Below are 21,642 nucleotides of genomic sequence, written 5' to 3'. Positions count from 1 at the left end.
AGTACGATACCACATTTAAATTATGTTGAGGCCACATATATCGATCAAAACAGGTATTGTTTTAAGCAGTCTTTGAATTTCTTTTATTTCCATAACTTTTGAGCCACATATCAAATTGTTATGAAGTTTGTTATTTGTAAGTTTGAGAGATGACTCGTTCGTATGACACTAGTTGTGTTCAAATAAGTCATGTAATCTTTGAGATAATAGACTTTCGTTGTTTTATTAACAATTTAATACATAACGGTTGCTTAAGTTCGATTATAATCAAATAATTCATCAGTTAACCCTTAACTAGCCCGCTTATCTGATAATAATATTCATCAAATCGGATGTGTAGTTTTTGAGAGAATGAAGTTTCGTGATTTTCACATTTTGGTACATTACAGACGAAGTTACAGTTCGATTACAGTACAATTCAATAGGGTGTTATGAGGCAGCAAGACTTATTAAATGACACTAATTTTGTGGAAATCGGGTCAGCCATCTCTGAGAAAAGTGAGTGAGTTCAAGTAGTCTTCGGAATATGTTCCTTTTCATAACTGGATTTCACATTTTTAAACATAACAGGCAAAGTAATAGTCCGATTGCAAAACAAATCAATAGGGTCTTATGGGGCAACTAGACCTTCCATTTGACATTGATTTTATGAAAATCTTTATAAAATTCAAAAGTTAAGGGTTTTCCAGGTAGTCCGTTCATTTGAAACCAATTCCAAACCAATTGTTCAAATCGGTTGTGTAGTTTTCGAGATATTGATGGTTCATGATTTTTACATTTTGATACCAAACGAAAAATCCGATTACAATGAAATTGAATAGGGTCTTATGGGGCAACTAGACCCTTCATTTGCAATTGATTTCATGAAAATCGGTCCAGCCATTTCTGAGAAAAGTGAGTAAAATAAAAATCTGCACATACACACACACATACAGAAAATGCTCAGCTCGTCGAGCTCAGTCGAGTGATATATGCCATTCGGCCCTTTGGAGCACTTTTATAGTTTCGGTTTTGCAAGTGATTGCTATACCTTTCTAGGAGAAAGGCAAAAAGCGACGAAGTCAGGGACTTTGAGTACTTTTCGCACTTGCATGAACAAACGAATAACGTATCTGTTAAACAAATAACTGTTCAAGAAATCCTCGCAACACTAAAATAACTGGATGCTTCAAAAGGACCAGGACCAGATGGAATTCCACCCTCACTTATGAAAAATCTTGCTCCTACTTTCGTAAAACTCTTGTTTTGGCTCTTCAACTTATCCCTTACGTCCGGAAAATTTCCATCAGTCTGGAAAAAATCTTTTCTTATACCTAATTTCAAGTCAGGTAAGAGATCTGACATCAAAAATTATCGCGGCATTACAATAATATCTTGTATCCCCAAACTTATTGAAGCTATCGTAAACCAAAAAATATTTATTCAGGTAGGAACCGCATAACGTGTAACCAACATAGTTTTTACAAAGGAAGGTCTACGGCTACCAACTTACTTAAATTTGTAGATTTCTCTCTTGCGCCTATGGACGGAGACAACTTCGTGGAAACTCGATACACGGATTTTAGTAAAGTTTTGACAGAGTAGATATTTCCATGCTTAGATTCAAATTGAAAAACTGGGATTTGAGTCAGGCCTACTTAGATGGATTGAATCTTATCTGACAAATAGGGCACAAACGGTTAGGTTTAAGGCACGTTTCTGTACCAGTAAAAGTTACATCTGGAGATCCACAAGGTTCCCATTTAGGCCCTTTGCTCTTCATATTATTTGTTAATGACGTTACCCTTGTGTTGAATCATCTCAAAGTATTGATCAGACTTCCCGTGCACGCGCTTTTTTTTTTAAGCGACGAGAGAAATCTTTCTCTCGCTCGTAGAATTTCCATGCATGTGCGACGAGACGAGACACGTCACATGCAATTTGCAGGTTGCTCTTTCGCTTCTCTTTCGGTTCGGATTGCGATGCGCAAGGCGATGTTTCATCGCACTACGAACTGAGCGAGACGCCCGTACTGTACATACTTGAAACAGCTCGTGCGCTACAGCTCGTGAGACTTTCTCGTGTACACAGACTTCCTGTACACGCGCTGAAACGACAAGAGGTTTCTTTTCTTCTTTTTCTTCGGTAAGAGACTGCAGCGCACCACACGTTGTCTTATCGCTTTACGAACTGAGCGAGACGCCCGTACTGTACCTTAGTGAAACTGTATATTAGAGAAATGACAAAGCACTCACCGTTGAGGAAACTGTCAACATCAAAACGGGCGAGCTGTATAATTTTGCATTGCCGTTATCCGTTTTGATGTTGACAGTTGCCTTAACGGTGAGTGTCTCTGCGTCTCTCTGGTGTATAGGCTGCCTACCGTACCTACATACGATATATGCCGTCAGACCCTTCTGAAGGTGTATTAATCGGAAGAATTCACAAAACTATATTACTACGATCAGATTATCACGAACCTTCAGAACCTGATTTGCAATATCTATACACTAAGGTCGCTTTTACGCGGTTTTTTTACGTGGACTCCGGAATTTACGCGGTATTTTTTTTCTTGTGGATTTCAGTTCCTCTTCACTCGGATTGCAGAATTTACGCGGTTTTTTTTACGCGGATTCCGGAATTTACGCGGTTTTTACGCGGCATGTATCCCCCGCATAAAAAGCGACTTTAGTGTACTCAATTCGAAAATTCTATCCAACATCAACATGTACTAGAAAATATAAACAATTTCAATGGTTTTACTATTTTTAACTCCCGAAAAACTTATGTTGTAATTTCAAACCACATTTTTTATCCTTAGAACTACAAAACAGAGTTCTATCATAAGATAGTCAATGACATCTAAACCGACGAAAGGAACACTTCTGTTAACCAACGTAACACTCTGGATCCGGTGCATTTTCGTACCGTTAGCATAATAAGTATAGTAACAAAACGTTCTTAATTCATGTTAACAAAAGTCGGATGAATTATTCACAGAATTTTGAATTGATAAATAAATAAACTAGGTTATATCATTGATAATTCTAACGGTGTTTTGATGCATGCTGCTATAACACCGTAAATAAAAAACAACATAAAATCCCCTGCCTGTTTCCTTCTGCGCAAAATCAATTTCCTTCTCGCACCATTAGCGCAAAGCAACATGCGAGGCAAGCTCGCGAGACGAGCTCACGGGAATTTGCATGCAAGCTGTCTCAAGTACGCGACGCCCATGCACCGCACTCGTTAAGTTGAGAGACGAGATATCTTCGTGTACGTCGCAATAAAAATTCCCATGCGACGAGACATGGCTCGTACGAATGGTAAGTTTTCTCGCTCGCACGCTGCACACAGCACGAAGCGACTGAATGAGAAACGAGACTTATAGCGCAAAGCACACTGTCTCTTCTTTGTGCGAGCGAGATTTCAGGAAGTCTGGTATTGATATATGCAGATGACATGAAATTGTACATGGAAATGAGAAACAAATCAGACATCCAACAATTCCAACGAGAGGTTAACATTTTCTACATTTGGCGTAAAAAAAGTCTTCTTGATCTCAACGTAAAAAATGCAATATATCCTACACAAGGAGAAGGAATCCTGAACATTCCAGTTGCACTCTTGGACATCAAATTGTAGAAAGGTGTTATCAAATTAGAGATTTAGGAGTAATTATGGATTCTAAGTTAACATTCATTGATCACTACAATACGATCATCAATAGAGCCAAGATTATGCTAAGTTTTATAAAAAGGTTCAGTTATCATTTCGTAGACCCGTACACTATAAAAACTGTTTTTGTTACATATGTTGGATCTATTTTAGAATACTGTAGTGTTGTTTGGTCGGCTTATCAAGACGTTTATTCCAATAGAATCGAGTCCGTACAAAAGCAGTTTTTGTTATATGCACAAAGAAAACTAGGTTGGAATTCTTTACCTCTCCCTTGTTATGAATCGCGTTGCATGCTTATTAATATAGAAACGCTTGAAAAAAAAGAGAAATTGCTTCGGTAACTCTTGTCAAAGATTTAGTCTCACAACGCATATGTTCGAAAAATTTGCTAGAAAAACTCAACTTTAATGCTCCTACACGCTCATTAAGAACGCGAAAAATTTTTGTATTAAATTCTTATAGAACAGAATATACCATGGCCGGGCCAGTTAATAATATGATGAGTCTTTTTAATAAATATTGTGAAGTTATAGATTTAACGATGTCGCGAAATGCTCTTAGAAAAAAATTGAACACTAGAATTACATAACTGTGTTTAAGATGTTAGCAATAGTTTTTTAAGATGTAGTCTACTTTAATTGACGCAAAAAAAAAACAAACAAAAGATGTGAGGTCCTTTCGAGGGCCAAACATCGACTCGGATCACTATCTCGTGGTAGGCAAGATTCGCACCCGGTTGTCCAACGTTTTTAAATCGAGATCGGCGAGAAAGATACGTCTGGACATCCACAGGTTATCAGCGGAAGGAACTGCTGCAGAGTATACTCGGAAAGTTGATAGACGGATCGGTGAATCAGCTGGAGTGGACCTGAATGAACAGTGGGACGAACATCCATGATGCGGTCAGCGAAACAGTGCGAGAAGTGATAGGCATGACAACGGGAACCACGCGTAGTGGGTGGTTCGATGCTGAGTGTCTAGAGGTGACGGCAGAGAAGAACCGAGCCTCCGCCAACACGTTAGTAGAAGCTAATCGTATGACGCGTCACATGCGGGAGAAATACCAGGAGGCAAGAGCTGCTGAAAAGTGGCTTCACAACCGTTCGGGTATTCTATATTTTTTTATATATAGGATTTGGTTTATTTAAATAAATTTTCTGTTTATAAAAATTGTTTTCTGTTAGAAAGTCTTCGTTTAAAGAAAATATATCTTGAAACTCTTGACAAAGTCCTTGTAGGCTTTCTTTTATTTTTGGATCATCTGTTTTAAAATTTAATTCCTTGAACAGCATTTGATTTTTTGAAATACTGTTCGGAGTTTTCTTTAAGTTAAATATTTCGTAATTTAAAAGCGGTTCAAATTTTGGCGTAAAATCTTTAGAGATTTGAGCCATTTTATCAGTAGTATTTACTATTTTTATGAATGGTTGCTTATTATTTATAATACCATTGGCGCAGAACACACCATATTGTATTTATTCTGCAATAGTAACACTATCTTCTAAGTTTTGTACGCTTAATTTTTTTATTACCTCAGATCGTGGAGGGATTATAAATTTTCCATTTGCATGGCTTGTTATTGGTAATTCAATAATGTTTTCTTTTGTTCTAATGGATAAAATCCAGCTGTCATATTTGATGTTGCATTTCCAGTTAGTCAGAAAATCCCTTCCCAATATTCCGTCAGTTGGTATTGGGAAATTATTCTCCATTATATGGAAATTTTGTTCTAATTTTGATTGTGAGTTAAGATTTTTACTTTAATATCACCGAGAGTACTAGCTCTCCCATCGCCAATACCAGTTATACTACACTTATTTGATGGATAGTATATATGACTTGGTTTTACTTTGTGGGCCTTTATGACTGATATGTCAGAACCACTGTCTACCATAAGTAAACATGGTGTTTCCGATGCATCAGTTTTCAGGAACACAAAATTCGAGGTAGATACGTTTATTGCGTATGCTGCCCGAATGGAACGCCTAAAGGGTGATTTTTAAATGTGTTTATCGGTTGCTGTAAGTGCGGTTGCTGCACTGGTTGTTGCATCGTATGCTGTTGTATTTGTTGAGGTTGGTATTGCACTTGTTGCGCCATATACATTCCATGGTGGTTATTGTATTGGCCTTGTTGTGAAAAGGCTCCCCAGTTCTGGTGGTGTCCTCTTTCTCTATTATACCCTCTATTTTGGTAATTTCCGTAATAGTTGTTGTAATTCCCATAATTATTCCGTGGGTAATTATGTTGTCCTCTATGTGCTTGACCGCGATTGTTTCCACGGTAATCTCGTGTGTTTCTATCGCGTGTAAGGTTACTAATTCTTCCTGCTGTAAAACTTTTTGCCAAAGAAGTGTTATTTTCTTGGGTTTCGGTTTCCATCAGTTTCTGAATGGCATCACTTAGTTGCGTGAAAGTACCTGCTTTTAATACTAATTTTGCATCATCACCTTTTGCGGCTTTGATAAGGGCTTGTATGTCTCTTCAGGAATCCCATCCTTCATATAAGCAGATTTAATTCGCGACAGATTTTATCGATTTTATCGCAGAAATCAATCAAATCATCATTCTGCTTAATCGTTTTTAATTTGGCAATAAGACTGTCTGCTCCAATAATTCTGGGGCACCATCATACGGTTGTATGAGGCTGGTGCCCAACTTAATGTCTACATTAGCCATCGTTTGAATATTTTGCTTTTGAATGTTTTTGTTAGTTAACTAACGTTAGTTTTCTGCTGAGTTATTTTATTTTCAGCCTGTTTCAGTTTGATTATTTGAACTACTTCATAATGCCATAATCCAGTTTTCTTACAGATTGTATTGAAATCTTCTGAAGGGATTGTACCACTATTTAATTGCAAATAGTCTTCTACCGATTCAAATAAATTTTCTGCGAGGTGCGATTTTTTTTCTAACGTTTGGTCAGTGATTGTATTATTAATTGATTTTGTTAGATTTGTATGAAGTCTTTTCAGACATTCATACTCTTCCATTTAACCTACTTGGTTGCTGCTACTGTGTGACGCTGCTGCCGGTGCTGCCGCTGGTGTGTGGTTGCTCAGCTCAGCTTTGCTGTGGGTTGACGTTGAATTTGTTGCTGCCGCGGGTCGGTACTGCTGTCGACAATGTTGTGATTAACGACGGGTTGACAATATCTACACTGATTACGTTTATATTTGTCCATTATTTCTTCTGGTGTTTTTAAGTCACTTTTTATGCGTGGCTGATGTTTGCCACCGATCTGGCGAGTTTTATTGCCTGCGCCCTAGAATGACGCTTGTAAATTTGAAATAAAATTACCATCAATTGTGCTGCTACAAAACACAGGATTATCGTAAGCTTAAACTCGTGATCCTGATGGTACTCTTCTTGTACGTTTAATTTGTTCTCTACAAACACTTGGGGATCCCCAGCGTTGCTAACGGTTTTGGAGTACGTCTTCCCCATCACTGATTAATTGAATTTCGCCACTTCTTAAAACGGAAACGAACCATTCCGCGTACAACACATGTGCTCCGCGTGCACTCAATCGACGCTAGTTCTGCAAGTCCACTGTTTATTCATAAAATAATTTTGCGGTAAGATCATTGAACACACGAAATTGTCCAATTTTTAGTTTTCACTCACTTGAACTACAGCTTAACTAATAATTATGGCAATTTAACTTTCGGGGCACATAATGTTTTTTTTCATGAACTTCGTTTCAAATTAATTTTACAGGTGACCGATGTCACTGGTCGCCATGTTAGCTATATTTTTGTCATGATTTCGTAACATGTTGTTTTACGGGTATAATCAGAATGAATTCATATTTTCTTCCAAATAAGTTACAAGTCTCCTGTTGAAGACGCCTGAAGCACCGTTCTATGTATTGGTAATCTATGCGCTATGTACATGCGAAAGGGACAGAGATAGCAACTTGAAAAGCCGTCGCTGTACGTATGGTAACAGCGAGGTTCAGTCGTTTGTAATGCGACACTTTCTTTCGTCGCGGCAAACGCTGACAATTTTGAGCAGGCATTGAACATTATCGATGCCGGTCGATAATAAATTACTCAGCATGTTCCCAAACTAAGGAGGTACTATTTCGGAGGTATGAAAAATGACATGTGGAATGCACATGTCACAAACGTGAGCACTACGATCGCGTCCACGCGGAGGCGGAGAATTGCTTCACCAGGCATGACACGAGAAGCTTCTATAGAACGATCAATGGAATCAGGAACCGGACCGTGCCAGTACCTGCTATGTGCAATGACAGGGAGAGGAACCTGATTACCGATAAATCGGAGGTGGCCACGCGTTGGAAGCAACATTTTGAAGTGGTTTCGAACGGTGAGGAAAGTAGGAGAGTCATCGAAGGAAACATGATAGAAAGCGGACAAGCTGTGGACCCACCATCATTGGACGAGGTGAAAAATGCATAGCAAGGTTGCCAAGAAAAACATTCAACATCAACAGACTCAATCTGGTCCTAATGATCACATCTTAAAATATTTAAAAAAATACTCCTAATACTAGTGCAAGGTAGAGGTAGTCGAAACCGGAAGATACACTATTGAAAACGCGCTGAAGTCCAATGGGAACTCCGTTTGCCTCATGATTTGTGCGACGAAAAGGAATTCGTAGGAAAAGGTTCTTCCGAACGACTCTGGAATTGACGTTTAGATTGATATTGTCTAGTATTACAGCACAGCCGGTTCTCGCCATCAGGGTATCAGGTATTAACATAACTCGTGAAAGATCACGTCTTACTTTCAAAGAGTCAAGGCCGATGAGCTGCGCGCATAACTGGGGAGCTGGTGAGGATCGTTCCAAGGTAGATGTCGAAGAGCAAAACGTACGTTCATCTCCGCTGAATTGATTCGATTCTCTTGGCACCATAAAAGGGATGAGGGTTCCACACTGCTGGACAGTATTCTAGCGTCGAGCGATCGGTCGAGTTTTTCAATAGTTATGTTGTGGTTAATTTTATCGAAAGCTGCTGACAAACAGGGTATATAGCGTCGGTTTGGTGACCTTCAGACATAATATCCATTGCAAAGGAGGTGTACGTTAGACGATTTGTTGTTGTTGAACGCTTTTGCATGAATCAATGCTGTGTATCAGAGATAAGAGGCTTACAAAGGTAAAAAATCGGTTCCATCACGACCAACTCGAACAGTTTTGAGACTGCATTCAAGGCGGAGATTTCATGGTAATTATCGACGTTTCTCTTGTCATCTTTTTTGTAAACCGGAAACATATACGCAAATTTCCATGCAGATGGAAAGTTACCTGTAGAGAGTGAGAGGCGGAAAAGATGACAAAACGGAGTAAGTAAGCCGATAGCGCATCGCTTCAGTAGAAGAGCCGGTATACCATCTGGGCCGGTCGAGAAGGAAGGCTTAAGTTTTCAAAAGCGCCAACTGGATCGTCAAGACGTCAATATTGATAGCAGTGAAAGACTGTCCATACAACAATACCTTGCCTGCGGCTAACGATATTTCAACCTGTGACAGTGACTCGTTGCAGAGAACGCTATCTACAGAATATAGACTTGACTGTAGTAATTATTGAGACATAACCCTCCTAAATTCCGCGTACAAAATTATCTCCCGTATCATGCTCCAGCGACTTAGGCCGTTGCCGGAAGCCTTTGTTGGAGAATACCAATGCGATTTTCGAGTGGGGCGATCTGCAACGGACCAGATGTTATCCTTGAGACAGATTCTCGACAACTTGCAGGTACATCTTCTGTTTATTGACTTTAAGGCGGCGTACGACTAAGTGAAACGCAACGAGCTGTGGCAAATAATGCTAGAACATGGTTTTCCTACAAAACTAATTAAACTGTGCGACAAGACGTTTCACATCATGCGTCAGGACACCTGGTGAATTTTCGGACGCGTTTGTGACGTTAGATGATCGGAAGCAAGGTGACGGGCTCTCGAACTTGCTGTTCAACATAGCTTTGGAAGGAGCAATACGAAGGGCATCCGTTCGAAATTTGCGCTCCATAGGACTTTGATCCTCCCGGTGGGCTGGCCACATAGCACGGATGGCGAATGAGCGACCGGCAAAGATAATATTTAGCAGGGAACCGGATAGAGGCCGATGACTTCGAGGCAGACCTCGCACGTGCTGGATGTGTGCTGTCGACGAGCAGCGGGTGTAAGGCGAGACTGGAGAGTAGCAACCCAAGACCAAGTTTTGTGAAGACGTATTCTGGATTCGGCATAGGATCTCAACGATCTGTCGCCATAAAAGTCAGTAATTTTTCTGTGATAGATAGGGAATACCTTCCTCTGCAACGTTTCTAGAATGTAAATAAATTCCTTTTTTGAAAATTCTAGAAGGGAGTGCAGTGTTAGAAGAACTAGTTAACTTATGTATTAAATTTTTGAGAGTGTAGTGACTTTTATAATTATGAATAGTTTGAAGTGCAATATGATTTTATGTGATATAATAAACATTAACAAAGAAAAGCGCCGAGGTATGAAATAGTAAACTAATGAAGTGCGCGTAGTGGCAATAATAAATAACAGTCCGAGGGCAAAGTAGGATATGTTCCGCTAATACGTAAAAAATAAATTTGAAAATTAAGCTTACCGTAAAACGGGGCGAATAGCAATAGTCTGCGATATATCTTGCAGTGTATAAAAAATACTATAATGTCTAGAATGAATATGAAAGTTTTACAACATGGATCTTGCCTTCCTTTATTAAGGGTGTAACGTCCATTTTGATACAATAAGTAATTCATTGTTTTATTGAAAAAATTGTTGCATGTTTTTATTCACCCCGCAAGGGGGCGAATAGAAACACTCGTCAATAAAATACGTTTTCCTTGTTCTGATAGAAAGTTTTAGTTTTAATATGGAGAAAATAGAACAAATGCATCATATTTATTGAAATGAGAGGCAAGAAAACTATATAAAATATTAAAATAGTGGAAATGCTCGGTTTATTACTTCATGTTTGTTATCTTATGAATGAATATGTTCTATTAGAGTCCTTATTAGGAACAGAAGGACCCGGGGCCGGGGTAAGCATTTCCACCGGTCTGCATCTTCCGGTGTTTCATCTAGGACACGACATCCGGGAACATTTTGTCTTGGTGGAACTGAAATTCTGGTCCATATCTCTCGGGTCAGTCCATGTCGAGCATCATGTATCAGATAAATCAGACTTTCATCACGTTTTTGGCAAATAGCGTGGTTGTCTACTGGATTGAAGTCTAAAGGTAACATCCGATTTATCACAGAGTAGTTGATTCTATATTTCGTAACCACTTGCCAAGGAAACAGTTTTTTTTGCGTAAAATCTCAACAGCATCAGGCGAAGCGAATACGTTTGTGGACTTTTTTGTTGGTAAATCCTGACCATGATGGGCTGAAAATGCACAAAACGTGTTCCAGACATCATTTTACATATAAAACATTATAGCATTTCTCAAATCCACATGTTTTGGTACAAAAAATATCCGCTACGGCGTTGTTCCTATTCGCCCCGTAATCTGCGTACCGCGAGCTTTCCATGAAACATAGGTAACGTGGTGATGAATACCTTACGGCAATCCTTTAATTCACCGTAAAAACTTGAAATGCCTAACTACCGACCCAGTATATCTCACGAACAAGTTCTAAGTGAAGCAGAATGGCTTCCACAGACAAAACTTTTTGGTATTCAGAAACGTTCAGAATTCGAGCCTCCATTTTGCAATTTTTCAAGCACACCGACAGTAGTGCTGCTAGCCCATAAATGGGTTCGCACGACTTGTTTACTATTGAACTATCTAAGAAAATTATTTTTGCATGGTTTTTAAATGGAATCAAAAACTTAAAATCGCATTTTCCATGTTCGGAAGTTTTGTTTCTATTCACCCCACTGTTTCTATTCGCCCCGTTTGACGGTACCTCCCCCTACTTTAGGTGGCACGCGTATGCCCACGTTTTTCCTAAATACACAGTTCAATATAATTTTTATCTCGCAATTGCAGGTCCATGACAACAAATCCCACCCAGGCTCACCAGTCCTTTCTCGACGTTCGCCAACACCTAGTCCTCGACGTTTGGAGATAAAAAAGAATCATATTACTCGGGAGCTGTTTCATAAACTAGAAACTAAAACTAACAGTTGTTACAATCAATCGTCAGTTTATTTTGAATGCGATCAGAATGTCCCTGTTGTGAAGCTAGATACCTCCGTTGAAGACAAATATAATAAGTATGAGAGCATAAGCGATAACGGCAGCGAATTGAGCGACGAAGGTTATAGAAGCTTGGGGTTACCTTATCAAAGAACCCAAAAACGTATTCCATTGCGTAATCAAGCGGCGAACACAGATACTAAAAATAAATGTAAGTATTCACTGAATAATGGTTGGAGCACTTTTTATGTGAATCCGATTTATTTACATATAGCAATTTCATTGGTATGCCTATGCGATCAAATGCCTTGTTAAAGTCTGTCTAAAGAGTTTCTACGTGGTTTCCATTATCCCTTGCATTCAATGAATAATTTATAAATTCAAGTAAATTGGTCGATGTTTAACGGCCCTTGAAGAAGCGTTGTTGCTTTCTTAGTTATTCGGCTTTTAATTTAGAGAAATAGTTTTTTGTTAAAAATTGCTTCGAACAGTTGAGGAACGCAAGAAATTATGGCTATTCCATGATAATTATGTATGTCGGTTTTTCAACTGTAGAAGCCTCCCTAGTAGTAACTCACTAAACATTGCGAAAGATTTTCGGAGCGCTAAACAAAATTCGCCAAAACTCTACTTTACACTTTATACGTCACCCTTATAATTTCACTACCGTACGTGACAACTGTTCGCTAACTTCTGCCGCAATTCGGCCACCACTCCTCGAACCAAAAGCTATTCTGTTCAACTCTACATCCCTTTCCTACTCTTAAGAAAAACAAATAAAAAAAATCTCGTAACTGCCTTGTGTGTTGTGGAAGAACATTTGCTGTATCTAGCTGGTAACTTGCTCTCGCGCTAAGGACGTTTGAAAGTGTCGGGTTCCTCGATTCCAATTTGTGATCGCTTGTCTCCCATGATTTTTGCACTATCTGGTGGCGTCATCGTGGAATGATCTTCACGGTTTTTCCGTAATCAACCGCTTCTGAATTCGAATCGCTATCCTAGTTAGAATGTCTCTCGCTAGTGTTGGTTCCATCGAGATGAACTCGATTTCTGCATTCGTGACAATGACATCGCTCATGGTCTTTTTGACAACCGTGAACTTGTCCAATTTAAACCTTGCTTTTCCTGTCTCGTAGCTCTTGAATAATATACTTCCACGTTCCGGTCCATATACGGCCATCACACTTTTTCCCTAAGAGTCCGCCGCATGGTAATTATTCCTGCATGTCCGCGATGAGCTATCTACAATGCTCTTCTTTGTTGTTTTGAAGGAAGGATAATCGTACCGTCCCGTACCACAATTCCATTTACAATGCCCAGTTCCTTCGAAAAAGCATGGTATTGAAAAAGATCAAATGGCCAGTTCTGACTATAAATCGCTTTAACTACTGCTGTCAGAACTTCATCCTGACTAGTTTCGTTCCTGATCTCCTGAAGTCAAATGATGATGATGATTTTTTTTGTTCAAACAACAATGATGATGATGATGATAATGATGGTCCCGCCACATACCCCTACAAAGATTTAAGCGGGACTATTTATCTTTAGATAATCAATGTAATCACAATTTCAATCAGTTATGCAAAAACAAAAACGAACTGATTCCATTTCCAGATATAAACTTCTTCAAAAACTGTTTACTTGATTCACATCGGTAAAGACTAGCAATGCTGTAGGGCTACACAAAGCTAGCACCGGGTTTTCATGACCTTCAGCCAGACTAACCACAACTACTTCATGTTTTTTTCTCTAAGCATTCAAATAACAATTTTAGTTTAAATTGTAAAGGAATCCATTTATATCTGATTTCCGCGCTCGAGGCTCAAACTTTTGTAGTCAATTTCTATTATTTTTTTAAGCTACAACAACATAAAGGAAAAAAAATCCATCAACACCACCGCGACGCGACGAACACAGTAGTTTTTGTCATTATATGTTAAAAACCTAAATTAATCCACCCAGCCTTTCTCATTCAATCTTTTATTTGTTTCAATAGATTTACATGAACGCTTCGATCCAATAAATGTATATTCACTCTTAAGGTTCTAAAATATTGATGTTGTAATCTATACATATAAATGCAGTCCGGTCTGTCTGTCTGTCTGATCCATATAGGCTCGAAAACTACCGAACCGATCGACGTGAAAATTTGTATGTAGGAGTTTTTGGTGCCGATAAAGGTTCCTATGATAGTTTGCAACCCCTCCCTCTTCTGGAAGGGAAGGTCCCATACAAATGAAACATAAATTTCTGCACAACTCAAGAACAAACAAAGCAAATGAAACCGAATTTGGCATGTGGATGTTTTAAGGGGTAACAAATATGTCCATAATGGTTCGACACCCCTCTCTTTTCTGCAAGGGAGGGGTTCCGTACGAATGAAACACAAATTTCTGCACATCTCGAGAGCAAACTAACTAAATGGAACCATATTTGGCAGGTGAATGTTTTTAGTGGTAACAAATTTGTTCCATAATCGACCTTAGGCAACATTTTGGATTGTTAGATGGCAACTTCCGGTTTCTGGAAAACAACCAAAATGGCCGATTTCCACCCAATATAATAATATCCGGATCTAGAATGATACTCAGGAGCTACAATCGATCGGAATTGTCTTAAAATGTCATTATGAAATCCAAAATGGCGACTTCCGGTTTAGGAAAAACAGCGGCAAACGAGCAAATACCACCCAATATGGGTATTTTCGGAACTATTATGATGCACCGGAGCCGCAAATCAACTTCAGACAACATTTTGAATTGTAAGATGGCAACTTCCGGTTTCTGGAAAACGGTCTGAAATGGACGATTCCCATGAAATATGAGTATCTCCGGAACCAGAAAGATGGACAAAAGCTAAAAATTGATCACAGACACAATCTTGAATTTTAAGATGGTGACTTCCGGTTTCTGGCAAACAGCCGGAAATGACCAAATACCATTCAATATGAATGTTTTCGGAACCATAATCTCGCCCAGATAACAGAAATTGATTTCACAGGCAATTTTAAAGTCCAAAATAACGACTTTAGGTTTCTGAAAAACAGCCCAAAGTGACCAAATACCACCCAATATGAGTATCTCCGGAGCCAGAATGTTGCAAGAAGCTAAATATTGACCTCAGACGCCATTATGGATTGTAGGATGGCAACTTCTGGTTTCTGGAAAACAGCCAAAAATGGCCGATTTTCGTCTAACATGTGTATCTCCGGATAGAATGATACACAGCAGCTGAAATCGACCACAGACCTCATTTCGGATTCTAGGTTGGCGACTTCCGGTTTCTGAGAAACAGCCGAAAATGATCGAATAACACCCAAAATGGGTTTTTCTTCAACCAGAATGACGCTCAGATGCCAAAAATTATCTTAAATACCATTTTGAAATCCAAGATGGCGACTACCGGTTTGGGAAAAAAGCCTAAAATAAACAAATACTATCCAATATGTGTATCTCTGGAACCAGAATGATGCAATAAGCTAACAATTGACCTCCGGCATTATTTTAAATTGCTAAATGGTAACTTCTAGGAAACAGTCGAAAATAACCGAATAATGCTCAATATGGGTATTTCCGTAATCGAGATGATGCATAAAAACCAAACATTGACCTTAGACATCATTTCGAATTTAAAGACGACCACTCTTAGTTTCTGGAAATCAACAAAAACAACTAAATACTTCCCAATATGGGTATTTCCGGTGACAGATTGATGCCAGAAAATCGGCTTAAAATGACCAAATTCCACCCAACATTTAAATTATGTTGAGGCCACATATATCGATCAAGCGTCCAACATAAAAGCAGAGGAAGTAAATCTATCACAATTTAAAATTAAACGCATTGTTCTATTCTGCAAACGCTGTAACCTCAATAATTGTGTGTTATTGGGCAAATACACAAAGGTAAGGCAAAAATCCAAATAGGGCGAGATGATTGACTTGTATATCTGTATTTTACTACTAATTGTGAATTCGTTTTTCAAACGGCATAATATTCCACACTTCTTGGCAATTTTCTTGATGACATTGTCAATGTGAGCGTTGAACTTTAGGTTGTCATCAATAATCACGCTAAGATATTTAATCTGCCGAATGCGACCAATAGTCTCATCTATAATAACAAAGACATCAATCAAATGTTCAATTTCAATTGCTTATACTCCAACCATCTGCTTAGTGTGGATCGGCTTCTTCTACATGTTTAGCTGCAATGAACAACACGGTGTCATCAACAAAAAGATTTATGTCACAAAAACGTGAAACTCGTCGCAAGTCAGTTATATAGATAATTAACAAAAGGGCCCTTATACACTTCCCTGTGGAACTCCGAGATCATTCTCCACGGGATCAGATACAGAATCATTAAAAACAGTCCGTTGAGTTTTGTCAGACAAAGAGCTTTCAAACCATCTGAATGCAGTACTAGAAATTCCAAAGCGCTTGATTGTGTTCAACAATAAGGGCCTAGAAATTGTTTCAAAAGCGCATTTCAGATCCAAAAAACAGCAACTATTGTGTCTCTATTCTCTAAGTTATCTTTCCATTTTGCAAGTACTAAACTCAACGCGGTTTCACATGAATGGCCTTCCCGGTAGCCAGATTGTTCCGAAATCAATAACGAGTTACTATTGAAATATTCTAACAGCATGTTAGAAACATGCTAAACAGTGTATAACATATTGATGAAACGAAACTCTTTGAAACCTTTTGAATCGGAACAACCAACGATTCTTTTCACACTTTATGTTAACTGGTTCACAGTAATTGTAATGTTCTAAGCATTATGGTTTTTTTTATTTTACGCTTTCTGGAATTACTAATCGCAGCAAGAGATGGCAACAAGAATAATAAACGTAACAGACAAACATAGTTCATAAAATAATTATTCAAACGTTCGTACTTTTCACACATGTAACGACACTTGAAACACTTCCACTTAAATCATCGCTCAATCAACAATTAGCACTTTACATTAAATTATGACTAGAACCCTGAACGTTTATCTGCTTCGCCAGGTAGCAGGCAAAAAGTATTCCGAAGAACTGTATTACGGCTATAGCGATTCCAGCGGCTTCAATACTAATGGCGTGCAACTTGATGTAGTTTCCGAAAGATTTAATGCAACCTGACGAACGCAACAGCTCCGGATGGTTCTCATCCACACATCGTCGGTACCCGATAGAAACTGGAGGTTCCGCACAGCAGGACATGGGAAGGCACGAAATGTTAAACAAAGCTGGATTCGCTTTCGCCCATTCCTTCGAGCTTTCGACTCCACAACAGTTGTAAGTGGTTTGAATTTCATTCCAAATTATGGTGATCTCTTCAGATTCATTGCCACATTTTTCATCGAACTGCGCATTGTGTTCGATAGTAAGTTGTATGTGTCGTTTCGCAGGACATACCCACTGATACCGACCGCAAGTTCTAGGATGAAGATCAGCACCAGTAGTACTGAAAAAGTGAGTGTCATGCAGTAGTCTCTTTGTACGCACCGCAGCATCCGAAGAAAGCGATTATGAAAATCAGGCTACCGGTGACTACCAGAAAGGTGGGAACGCTGAAAAATTGTGGATTCAGGATATCCGAAAAGTTATGATATGCACCCTGAACCGTTAACCCAATGGCCATAATCTGTTATCACGAACAAAAAGTTGAACAGAAAAAGTAGATATTTCACAAGATTTGCACTAGAGCTCAGCGACATTTGGACGGTTGGCTTGTTGTCGTGTTGTTAAAAAAGAAATAATCTTTTCTGGCCTGTATAAGAAAGCTCTAGTAGCTTTTAGACTGCTATGAACAGATAGATAGTATGAAACGGGTGTGTGAATTAATTATACAGGCACAATAAGATTGTTCCTCGAACCACTAGCCGTGCGCCTCAGGAAACCGATAAAACGCAACTTTAGGCACGTGCCCAGTTAGCAATGATTTATTAATGAGGTTCAGCAGAGTGTGACCAATAACATTGAAGCAATCTTGAATAAACCTAGCATTTAAATTGTCTACTCCAGCCATTTTACCTAAAAATAAACAAATATTTTGAGGTCATCCATTGTGATTGAGTGAAAACATCAAATCTAGGTACCATTAACGTTAGTCGGCTGTTTTATTTCATCCGGTTCATCGACCAGTTCAACTGATTGATTGATCAATGAAACACTAATGATGAAATAATCATTGAACTTACTAGCAATTACTTGTTCTGTTTGTTCTAATGTGCCATCAAAAGTTATGGACCGCGGCTTACAATTACTAGATTTTAATAAAGATTTCAAATTTTTCCATAACTCTTTGCTGTTGTTTCGATGCTGGGCAACCTTTCGCTGGATATATTCACAACGCGTCTTTTAGAGCGCTTGTGAATATTTATTACGCGCGATTGTGTACTCATTCCAATGACTCTGACTTTTTGATCTACAAATTTTTTGTGCAATTTATCCCTCTTGCGCTTAAGATGCAAAAGATACAAATTGTACCAGCTGTTCGCGTTCCTTAAGGATACAAATTTATGTTCAACTTATTGATTCGTACACGTTTTCAAAATATTAGTAAGAACAGCTTCAGAATCATCTAAATTACCGGACGCGATTGGAAAATCCAAGCTACTTTCAACAAGATTCGAAACAGCCTGTTTCGATTATTTATTCAGCATTTCAATTTTTTGAAATCATTATTCTTATTCAAGTTATCTATTACAGTAATTGATAATGTGTCATGATCGGTTATTTTCATATCAAAATCCGTTACTGAACAAATGGAATCCAAAATCAGAGTAAACATAATCAATCAAAGTTCTACTTCGCTGGGAAATGCGTGTATGTCAACACTTTGTTTTAAATTGAAAGATTCTGCTAAACGCTTCAAATGATTCGAATTTGTATTAGCTCACCAGTTGATATTGAAATCGCCAGCCAATATTCTTCTTCTTCTTCTACTATATAAAAATGGAATTCCGTAACGCTTGATCTTATTGATATTATTCCCTGAGGTGTACAGTAATCATCGTCATTTTGAATCGATCTAAATCAAAAATAATAAGCGGTGACATGTAGGTTTTTTAACATGAAAATGTTCGCTGAAGATCAGGAAAGACATTTGAGAAAAAATAATAGGTATCTAATTACTAAAACTTGAGATATTATTCACAAAACAATGTAAAACATGCAAAACTATGACTTTCTGTGCTAAATTTGCCTCTAAATCAAAATTCAAAGCGATGACATATGATTCTTTTTTCACTAAAATGTTTGTTAATGTTCAGGAAAGACATTTGAGAGAAATAATTAGTATCTGATCACTAAAACTTGAGATATTATTCACAAAACTACGTAAATCATTAAAAATTATGACTTTTTATACTTGATTCGTCTCCAAATCAAAATTCAAAGCGATGACATGTGATTCTTTTTTCATTAAAATGTTCGTTGATGTTTAAGAAAGACATTTGAGAAAAAATAATAGGTATCTAATTACTTAAACTTGAGATATTATTCACAAAACTACGTAAAACATGCAAAACTATGACTTTCTGTGCTAAATTTGCCTCTAAATCAAAATTCAAAGCGATGACATATGATTCTTATTTCACTAAAATGTTTGTCAATGTTCAGGAAAGATATTTGAAAGAAAATAATTAGTATCTGATCACTAAAACTTGAGATATAAATCACAAAACTACGTAAAACATTCAAAATTATGACTTTTTATACTTGATTCGTCTACAAATCAAATTCAAAGCGATGACATGTGATTCTTTTTTCATTAAAATGTTCGTTGATGTTCAAGAAAGACATTTGAGGAAAAATAATAGGCATCTAACTACCTAAACTTGAGATATTATTCACGAAACTGCGTAAAACGAGCAAAATTATGACGTTCTGTTCTAAATTTGCCTCTAAATCAAAATTCAAAGCGATGATATGTGACTCTTTTTTCACTAAAATGTTTGTTAATGTTCAGGAAAGACATTTGAGGAAAAATAATCTGATCAATAAAACTTGAGATATTATTCACAAAATTAAGTAAAACATGAAAAATTATGACTTTTCATACTTAATTCGTCTACAAATCGAAATTCAAAGCGATGACATGAGATTTTTTTTTCATTAAAATGTTCGTTGATGTTTAAGAAAGACATTTGAGAAAAAATAACAAGTATCTGATTACTAAAACTTGAGATATTATTCACAAACTACGTGAAACATGCAAAATCATGACTTTTATGCTGAATTTGCCTATAAATCAATACTCGAAGCAGTGATCTGCGGTTTGTACTATAATAAAATGTTCGTTGTGTTTAGGACAGATATTTGAGGGAAAATAATAAGTAATAAACAAAACTACATGAAAAATGCAAAACCATAATTTTTTAGGCTCAATTTGTCTCTTAATCAGAATTCAATACGATGACACGTGATTTTTTTCAGTTGAATGTTCGTTGATATTCAGAAATGACAGTCCAGATAGAAAAATAGTTATCTGATAACTGAAAATAAAGATATTATTCACAAAACTAAGTAAAACATGCAATTTGTCTTTAAATCCAAATTCAAAGCTATGAAATGTAATTGATCTTCATTGAAATGTTTGTTAGTGTTCAGAAACAACATTTCAGGAAAAATAATAGATGTCTCATTGCTAAAAGTCGAGACATTACTTTTAAAACTACGTATGTTTGCAGATGATTTTCTGCATACAGAAAAACACAATTAAATTCCACGCTTGAAAGGTTGCTGGTGGCAACACGTCCAAAGTTTTTATGTTGCCAAAATTCAAATATCTCAAAATAACAATATAGTTCACTCTCGAATTTCACATATATCTCCGTGAAGACAGGCAGAAACACCCCCTCTTGTGGTGAAAAAGGTAACTAAACTCATTGCACAGTGGTACAGTAAGGCAATTTAGGCGGACATGAGCTTTTCGTTGCGATTTTGGTTTGCGGTTTAAAGCCATAGTTTTAAAGCCATACTCCTCTATTTATGTGAAAATGAAAATTAGGGTGGTCCTAAAGTCAACGAAATAAAAACAAACTAACTTGTTTTTATTTGCATAAATAATTGTCAACATTCTTTGGCAAACTTGTAGATCAACTAATTCTAAGTAACTTTGTAAAAAACTTTTTTGTAGATATTTAATTTGGTTTCCAAAAACAGTCTTCTCGCTCTATTTTTTCAATTCAAATTTCAAAACAAAGTTTTCTTCGGTAACTATAATCAAAAATACGCCAATTTTGACGAAAAACCATTGTCGATATATTGTACAGATGAAGAGTTTTCACCATTTCTTTTTTAAAAATAGGCCCTTTTAAAATATTGATGTCTCCGTTTAGGACAAACATAAATAATATTTTTTGGTATCATTCGAAACAACAAATATTGTATAAATATTGTGAAGAAATACCGAAAGTTGCTTAAAATTAGTTGATCTACAACTGTGCCGATGAATGTATACATTTATTTCTGCAAATAAAAAAGTTAGTTTTTTTATTTAGTCGATTTCAGGACCACCCTAATTTTCAATTGTACATAAAAAATAGACTAAATATAAGAAACAAGTTCTAAAAAAAAATTTACTCTAAAACCACAAAATTGCATCGAAAAACTCATGTCCGCCTACATTGCCTTACTGTACCACTGTGCATTGTTGTTGAATTTCTGTGAGCGTGTCACATTCTCACTCACGAAACTGAATTTACTCAATTTTTGCTTTGGTTGACTCAATTTCATACTTTCACAGAATAAAATATGTTGTAGATTTCGTGCGTATATTGTTTGTATGTAAAACTAACGCCATTCCGGGAGTTAAATATTGATAATATAATAAATGTGCCTTATCGAGGCACGAA

The 21,642-nt window shown here is 37.3% G+C and overlaps 1 protein-coding gene and 1 pseudogene across 28 annotated transcripts in view; one reads left to right on the top strand and one right to left on the bottom strand.

The window, feature by feature from the left end:
- Positions 1-21,642, top strand: part of LOC129732737 (GAS2-like protein pickled eggs) — a 1,144,034-nt gene that overhangs the window by 801,111 nt on the left and 321,281 nt on the right. For 21 of the 28 annotated variants that reach the window (XM_055693911.1, XM_055693910.1, XM_055693909.1 and 18 more), the window contains one exon: positions 11,642-12,002. The exons of 5 other annotated variants lie outside the window; for them this stretch is intronic. In XM_055693911.1, the coding sequence (XP_055549886.1) occupies positions 11,642-12,002 (361 nt within the window). Of the gene's footprint in view, positions 1-11,641; positions 12,003-21,642 lie in introns of those variants that run through there. 2 more of the 28 variants (XM_055693890.1, XM_055693889.1) reach the window with 1 other exon arrangement.
- Positions 16,633-17,499, bottom strand: LOC129732743 (CD63 antigen-like; annotated as a pseudogene).

Source organism: Wyeomyia smithii, chromosome 3, assembly GCF_029784165.1.
Source record: "Wyeomyia smithii strain HCP4-BCI-WySm-NY-G18 chromosome 3, ASM2978416v1, whole genome shotgun sequence".
NCBI lineage: Eukaryota > Metazoa > Arthropoda > Insecta > Diptera > Culicidae > Wyeomyia > Wyeomyia smithii.
Note: the sequence above shows the minus strand (reverse complement) of the source record. Positions and strands in the feature narration are given on the sequence as shown.